Source organism: Pteropus alecto, unplaced genomic scaffold (assembly GCF_000325575.1).
Source record: "Pteropus alecto unplaced genomic scaffold, ASM32557v1 scaffold44, whole genome shotgun sequence".
Classification (NCBI taxonomy): domain Eukaryota; kingdom Metazoa; phylum Chordata; class Mammalia; order Chiroptera; family Pteropodidae; genus Pteropus; species Pteropus alecto.
This window is the reverse complement of record NW_006436812.1, coordinates 7,507,796-7,516,436: the sequence shown is the minus strand read 5'-3', so window position 1 is coordinate 7,516,436 and position 8,641 is coordinate 7,507,796. Positions and strand designations below refer to the sequence as shown.

The 8,641-nt window shown below is 42.8% G+C and overlaps 1 protein-coding gene across 5 annotated transcripts in view; it reads right to left on the bottom strand.

The window, feature by feature from the left end:
* Positions 1-8,641, bottom strand: part of KIAA0556 (KIAA0556 ortholog) — a 177,565-nt gene that overhangs the window by 160,626 nt on the left and 8,298 nt on the right. For 4 of the 5 annotated variants that reach the window (XM_025048349.1, XM_006914049.3, XM_025048350.1 and 1 more), the window contains exon 2: positions 1,189-1,244. The exons of the other annotated variant lie outside the window; for it this stretch is intronic. In XM_025048349.1, coding sequence (XP_024904117.1) covers positions 1,189-1,244 — 56 coding nt within the window. The remainder of the gene's footprint in view (positions 1-1,188; positions 1,245-8,641) is intronic. 5 annotated transcript variants of the gene reach the window in all.

Here is an 8,641-nt window from a genome sequence, read left to right as displayed (position 1 = left end):
ACTCTGCTTCCTGGTTTCCCAGCGAGGTTCTTAATGTGGAAAAATGGGATGCCATTATTCTGTAACCAAAGACCTCGGTTAGGCTTAAACGACTCATTCCTGGTTTAGGGGGGCTGGTCCTCCCCACCTGGGTCACTTAACAGAGGGAGACCAGGTGCCTGCAGGCCTGTGCTCACTCTCATTCTGGCTCCTGCACCTCCAGGTCTCTGGAAGGACTTTGCAGGAGACAGGCACACCTGCTGCTGTCTCCAGAAAAATCTCCCTACCAGAAAGGAGTGCTCAGCTTCCAGACTGCCCACCGCGGCTGACATTTACATCTCTTCCGCAGCATCAAAGTTCTCAGGTTTTCTCCCAGCCCTTATTCCATGTAGGTTATTAAATAAGAAAACTCACACTGGCTGTTCTGGCTACAGCTGAGAAAGGAGACAACAGGAGAGAGGATGAAAGTCACAGCAAAGTAAACGGGGTGCTTTTCAGTCCAACCTCAACATGCCTCTTCAGAGCTGCCCGAGGATGAGGCCAACACAGAGAAATCAGAGCCAAGACACGGAATGAGAAAGACCAAGTCTGTGGCCATTTTTGAGCCCCTGGACCCAGCAGAGCCTTTCCTCTCCTCAGTAGAATTATGTCACTTTACAATCAAAAATGTAGTATACAAGTGTTGATGAATGTTAGGATTGGTTGCTATTTATGATGAGCTACACGCTTTCATCCCTGCGCCCATCTGCTATTAAATGAGACTCAAATTTAAAATCCCATGAACTTGAGACCTTCCTGTGGTAACCTCTGGGTCCCTGTACCACTTCCCACCTCAGGCTCAATGATCTTGCAGCTTTCCTATTCATGTCTCTATGACTTTGACCATGCCTGGCCCATCAGTAGACCTGCCCAGGTAAACCTCGCCCAAACTGCTGACCCACAGAATTGTGAACTAAATGCATGGTTGTTTTACGTCACTAAAATTTGGGGCGATATGTTACACAGGCAAAGCTAACTGATAAATTCAGCGAGAGATCACCACTACGGGTGACACTGGGTTTATAACTCTAGTTGCTACCTATCATTTGGTCAGGGATTCAAGCCTGGGACTCAGAGAGAAAAGAGTAGATCAGGAATAATCACCAGCCTGCTCCCTCAGGTCCCTTCACATAGCTGCTTCCCACCAGCCCTCGCCAGGGACACATTTACCTCCTTTTTCTCCCGCGAGCAGGACCGGCTTCTCTCAGCCTTTCGCAGAGTCTGACCTGTAGCAGTTCAAAAGCAGAACCAGAGATTAAGGCTGTTTTAAAACAGCTAGTTCATCACTGCAAAAGCTTTTTATTTGCAAACTGGATAGACGGGACCAATCATAATCAAATGATTTGAAGAAAATGTAGCCTATTATGATAATGGGAAAATGGTATACTCTTGAAATAGACCGATGGCAAGGAAATGGTAATTCACACACTCACATCGTTATTTGACTATAATGAACAAAGCCTCAGCTCTTTAATCTGGAACATTATCTGTACTCTGTAAGGGCCGACAAACTCTAGTTTTCCCATTCGCATTGCATTTTTATTAAATTGTTTGGAATTATATAAAATGCCTTCCACTGTGTGCATACACATAACCTTTGATGAGTGCATCCCAATGCACTGCACCAAACCCCCAAGCTCACCACATAGGTGATAGTACAGATGTGAATTAGCAGGAAACACCTGCATTTCACATAATGGGCAATTTCAGAGAGAACTGTTGCTTTTCTCAGAAAACTAGAAGACTAACATTTGAAGGCATGCATGAATTCAACAGGTCGACATTAGAATGTTTAAATATGCTATTCTAAGTGCGGTTTTCACAACTTTTATGGAAGTGTCCATTATAAAAGGATCCCTCGATAAAAAAAATTAATGGATTGCCTTGGTTTTAAATAGAAAACGATAGTCACAGCACGTCGTCAAGATGTCTCCCAAATTGTTCAGCTTCACTCTTGAGTGGCTACTTGTGAGAAAATGCCACAATCACATGTTCCATTAGCCAAGAGCATTCAGAAGGTAGGAGCAAAAGGCTTAGTGATGACTTATTGAGAGTCAAGAGATAGGGACTAAGTATCAGAGGAATGATATCTGTCTTTGGATGTGGTCACATCCAGTGGGTCTACACATGAGTGGGACACAAGAGGAGGGTAGACCTCACAGCTGAAGATAAAGCACAAGTCAAGGGATGTTGCTCTAAGAAGGTGAGAATGAGAAAAGCAAAAGCCCAAAGATGAGCCTCTGGCAATGACCAAACTTTGGGCCCAATACATAAAAGGATTTAGAAAAGAGGCAGTTGGAGAATTTATAGGAGAACATGGTATCACGGTATGAAAGACATCTTTTGGGTTATCTGCTCAGCTCATAATGACACTCTGGACTGCCCCCTTCTCTCCTCTCCATCCTCAGGATGGGTCTCCTGACCCAACTCTAACTGTAGCCAATCAGAATCTCAGCCCCTGAAATTTGGAGACAGAGAGGTCAAGAGGGCCAGGGTTATCTGCAGGTGTGAGCTATGATGCTATAAGCAGCCAGCCACTTGCCCTGGGGACAGACTAAAAGAGAAAGGCAAGACAGAATGAACTGATCTAAAACTGACTGCATGCCTGTCTCGTGTTCCACAGACACCCACCTAGACTATTCTGTGTTTTCTTCCTTCCTTCCTTCCTTCTTTCCTTCCTTCCTTCCTTCCTTCCTTCCTTCCTTCCTTCCTTCCTTCCTTCCTTCCATCCTTTTTCTTTCTCTTTCCTAGACTATTCTGTTTTCTTTCTTCCTTCTTTTCTTCTTTTCTTCCTTTTCTTTCTCTTTCTTTCTTTTCTTTTTTTTTTCTTTTTCTTTTTTTTTTTTTTTTGTCTTAAGACAAAAAGTCCAAGATCGAGGGATGAAAAAGAGCCCTGAAAAATGTATCACTGTGGAGCAGGATGTCGACAGTTGGGAGGTTATGCATGTGTGGGGGAAGGGGGTATATAAAAATTCTGTACTTTATACTCACTTTTGCTATGAACCTAAAACTGCTCTAAAAAATAAAGTTTATTAATTTAAAAAAAATAAATAAAGCCCAAGATTTAGGGATCAGGTGATCTTGGTTGCTAGGCCAATTTTGTATCTTGACTTCTTGACCCCTGAGGCTCTAGGGCAGGAGCCAGGGTGGACAGCCTGGGAACCACAAACCCTTGTCTACACCTGCTCTGGCTGTCAGTCGGGGAACTCAGAGTAGGCCCTAGGGCTAGAGAGGATGACACGCCAGGTAGTATAGGTCATGCAATGCAGAGCCAGGAGCTAGGAGATGGGCCAGGAGCTGCAAGGGGACAGAGAGGATTGGAGGCCATGGGATAGACAAGGATGTTTTTAGTAACAGTAGTAGTTTTGAGGCAAGTTGCCAGTAAGGCTGAGTAGGGCCCAGAGCAAGGGTAAGGAGCAGGAGGGAAGCAAAACCAGGTCAGGGGTAAGCATGGCAGATCCCAGAGTCTAGCTGAAGTCCTTCTTATGCTGGTGGGACACATGCATGGGGATCCGGTCCAGTGGACAGCTAACCAGTTATGGGACCCTGGATAAGTCACAGGATCAAACAGGATCTCTCTGAACTGTATTTTTTCTTCTTTTTTTTTTTTAATGAGAGTTAGACCGAATCACCTCTGGGTTTGCTTTCACCTCTCAAATTCTGTTACACCAATAAGGAACAATAAAAAAACCATTAAGCTGGGCCATAAAAACAAAATATTAATATAAAAAACATAGAGCTTAACTACTGAAATCTGAAAGCAAATCTCTCTACTGGAGTTAATTAGAAGCTTCTTTATTCATTAAATTGGAAATAATTTGCTTATTTTCCAATGAAGATAATTTGCTCTAATTATATGCATTTGTTCTCTAATGCCCCTGTCCTCACACCACTGAGCCCTTCTCTCCTCCAGGTAGCTTGATGTGGAGACAGCTTCTTCTCCCCGAGTACAGAAAGAACCAGAGTTACATTGCGCTTGTCTATTGCACGTAGCTTCTATGAGCATCTTGCTGACTATATCTTATTTTATAATCACAACAACTCAGGAAGAAAGGTGGGAGAAGGTAACATTAATATCAATATATGCTACTTGCAAAATTAAGGGGGTGTTCTTCTGTATTTTGCAAGGTGACCTGCAGCTTCCGCCTTGAAACAATGAAAAAGGCCAAATATAAATGATATGTGTGTATCTTACTTTATGAAACAGATGTGTGCTGGGAAAAGATAAAAAGAAGTGAATGCACTGAATTTTTGTAACTATAATACCATTCTCCCACTTATGATTTCAGAGAGACTTTATCTGCACTTAGGATTTATTTTCAATGGCTCAAAGATTCTGACTTCAGTTTCACTTTGCGCTAAATGGAGATAATATTCATCGCTCCATTTAGAGGGGAGTCGCATCTTCCTTGGATGTTAGCTGCTGAAGTCATTAGGCAAGGGAAAATCAGCATCAAAATTACCCCTGAAAAAGAGCCTTAAACCTCCTCATTAAGTACCGTCTACGGGACACAGCCTTTCATATCCATTGCCGCAGACTAATAAGCATGTGTAATATTTGATGCATATGGAAATGTATGGTACATGATAAAAATACATATGCAAAATATCATTTTATGGTATTTCTAATTAAACTATTCATATTGTAATTACTCCCTCTTTTTTTCTCTTGTGGTTGGAGGAGAGTAGAAGGGGTGGGGATAAGAGCCAGGCCTGGAATTTATGCAAGTTAAACGCTTGGTTGCTGCACCTCCACTGTACGGAACACCTACCACGTGTCAGGTCTATGCACAGTCTTCATCTCCCGCATCCTCACAACCACTCCTTTAAATCAAGGTTCAAAAAACTCTGTAAAGAGCCAGATAGTAAATATTTTTTGCCTTATAGAGCAACTCTGCTACAGACACTATGTAAAAAACAGGCATGGCCGTGTTCCAATAAAACTTCATTCGCAAAGAGGCAGCAGGCTGGATTTGGCCCACAGGCTGTATGGTTTGCTGATTCTTGCTTTAGATGGACAGTATTATTCCCATTGCTACAAATCAGCGAAGAAATGAGAAAAAAAAAACTGAGGGTGAGTTGACTGAGCCGCTTGCTCAAGGTCACAAAAATGTAGCTTGTTAAGTGATAGGGCTCAGTGTGCTCCTAATCACCAGCATCACTTTCACCATCTCAGCATCAGCATCACCATCTCATCACCACTGGCATCACCACCACTACCATCATCGTCACCATTACTGTGTGAGCTCGCCTTAATCAGGGTTTACTATGTGCCCTGCACTGAACTTCAGGGTAAATACATAAGTCAACTCATTTACTCTCCACAGCTACTCTCCAAGGTAAAAATAGGTACTACTATTACCCCACTTATCAGAAGAGGACGCTGAGCCCCAAAGAGGTTAGGAAACCTGCCCAGTAGCACAGAGCTAGTGAGTGGAGGAGACTTGATTTGAATCTGGGGAGTCTGGATCCAGGGCCTGAACTCCTATCCACTAAGCTACACTGCCTCTCAGTCAGATCTTCAAAGACAAGTACAAGGCCAGAATGTGCTGGGGAGGGAGTTTGATTTAAAGAAATCTTTCTCTGGTGGAGCTTTTTAATGTACTTTGGATTCCTCAAGTAATTAATAAGAGGATTAGAAGAAAATGATTCCCCAAGGGTAAAGGAAGATGGAGCTCCCTACTGGCCAGATAAATGCCATAAAATGCCAAATGTGGAAAGGCAGGCTTTGCAGGGGACACTCACTCCCATTGCTCAGGTAGAATGCTCAGCCTTGGCAGGCAGAGTTGGGCTTTGGAGAATAAAGGTGACTCAATGGAAATCCTGCAGGTAAAGAGAGCCCCTGCAGGGACCTCCCCATCACAAAGGACTCTTGAACAAAGAATTGGTTTCCCCCTACTGGGGTGATGGTGCTTCCATTAGGTTACTAAAATGAGCTTATTTCATCTGTTGTCCAAATAGGAGAGCTCACACCGCTCGTTTTGTGTGTCTATGTAATTTAATTTAAATGACAACTATTCCACTGAGATACCACTTTCACCTACCCAACCAGCAAAAATCCAGAGGTTTGACAATATACTGTTGGCAAGAGCTGGGAAGCAGGCACTTTTGAACATTGCTGGGAGGAATACAAATACCCTCACAAGGGGGGTATTTTAACAATATCCTCAAAAGTACAAATGCTTCTAGGAATCCACCACGAAGAAACCTGAAACAAATGCATGTACAAGGTATTCACGTATTCGGTGCATCATATTTGCAATAGCAAATATAAGAAATAACCCATAAGTCTAAGAGTAAGGACTGGCTGAATAAATATGGTGAATCCACACAACAGAATGAAATACTATGAAGTCAGAAGAAAGAATGGGCAAGCTTCTTATAGATCTTATAGATAGCCATAAGTTAAGTGAAAAAATCAAGGAGCAGAAAGTATATGTAGCTTACAATTTCTTTTTTCTCTAAGAGGGAAAATAAGAATATATACTCATATTGGTTCAATCTGTATAAAGAACCACCTAGAAAGGCACATGCACAAGAGTGACTTCTCAATGTATATTTTTATATTGTTTTCATTTTTAAATGATTTATTTGGATCTATTTCCTATTCAAGAAACTGAAATAAACTTAAAATATTAAATGTCCAAAAAGCTGATTCAAATTTTTGAAAAATATAACAAGAAATGCTGTAGACCTTCCCACCTAAGTCTGAGAGGGGGTGGTCTGTGAAAGGGAAATGGAGTAGCCTCCATGAACATCGAGATCCCAAAGCTTGCTGAAAACAGAACACAATATTTTCAGAGGAAAAACTGCCTTAAGAGATTAATCGGTAATGCTGAGAGGTAACAATGGAATGATGATAAAATATGATTTCTGGAAACTATAGTTTCTTAGCTAAGCCAATAGGCTATTGGTGACCTGCTCATTTATTTGAGGGCAAAGTTTTATGAAACGGCTAGATGAGATGAGAAAAATATAAGAAAAAGGGGGAAAAAAAGAAGAAAGGAAAATCAAGACCTGTTGTAATGGGTTGTTGGGAAATTGTGGTTTTCTAGTGCTTCTTGAAGGCCTACCATACAGGTCCTGCCCCAGCTGATAGCTCTTGAGATTCCCTATCGGGTGCGACAAAGCCACCTGGCTCAGAGAAGCAAAGTAACTTGTCCAAGGTCACAGAGCAAGGAAGGGGAAAGACGTGGGTTAGCAATGAGTCAGTCTGGTTGCTAATCCAGTGTTCACTACACATTGCTGTCTGCCTGGCTGCCTGTACGGCCTTCTTCAATTCCAGAAATGGGAGCACACCAGCCCCACTGTCATCGCTACCCCAACTTTCACATGCCTTCAGCCCCATGTCAGCTTCCTGAACCCTGATAGTGACTTCGACCTACGGTGTTTGCAAAGACACTTGTGGCAGAGTAAGGGAACAGGGCATCCTGAAGAGCACCTGCCCAGCCGAAGGGGGAATCACTATTTGGCTCTAGCTGCTGGAATGTGGGCTCAGTTTTGTTGGATTAGATTTTTCTAGAGAAGTCCAGTTTTATTAGAAAGTTTCTAATTTTTAAATGTTGACAAGTAATTAAAAAATTTTTAACCTCTGTACGGGCCCAACAAAACAGGCCTCTAGTTTCCAACCTAATAGGTAATTGGGCAAAAGACTGGAAAATCTCGCACTCCCCCATTATTTATCTCAATGCTATGGACACTTTTATTGGTGGGGGGGAACCTCTTTAAGGAAATCTCATCATAACAGAACTCTATTAGACAAAGAGCATGACTGTTTGGAAGCCAGGTTAAGTGTTGGCTCTGTGACACACTCTTCTCTTCAAATTCCTCATGCGCACCTCTGGGCTGGTTCTGGGCCTTTAAGTTAAATTCTGTCTTCTAAAAGCCTCGAACAATATCCCTATCACTCTTCCTTTGCATTTTCTTTGTAACTCAAATTCCCAGGGCCCAGTTTACTGCCAAATTACCTGAGATAAACAAGTCATGCTAAGATCCTCTTTTCCTTTCCAAATCTTAACAGCAGCTGGCAGCTGGGAATGGTTATTTATAACCTGCACACCGATACGCACATTTGCTTGGTTTAGAAATGCTCAGCCATGCATTCTTTGGCCGGCTTCATAATTAGATGAGAACCTGGGAACAATGCTGTGCAGTGGCTAAGAGGCTAGGCTCTGGGTCACCCTGCGTGGCTCAGCCACTCATTCATTACCTGTGTGGGAATCCTAATTGTCCCAATTCTATTTCAGTCAATTGTCAGGGTTAAGAGAGTACGTGTGAAACACTTAGAACGGTGCCCTGTACAGAGTAGTTACTTAGCACTTAGTAGTTCCCTCCCAGGTAACGGCTGACTGTTCATGGATCTCAGCAAGTTCTATTGTAGTCTGGTACCCAAATATATCCCGAACCTATCCCTTCTTCTTCATCACCCCTCTGTGAGCCCTGTTTTTTCACTGGCCACCTGGTAGGTCTCCTGCCTCCACTATTTCCCATGGCGGCCATCTAAAAATAAGAGTGTATCTATCCACTGTCTGCTTGACATTTCAACGTGTTTCCCTCTCCCCTTGCTTACTCTCACATTTCTGCAGCCTCCCTCCCAATCCCCCCCCGCCACCCCACCTCCACC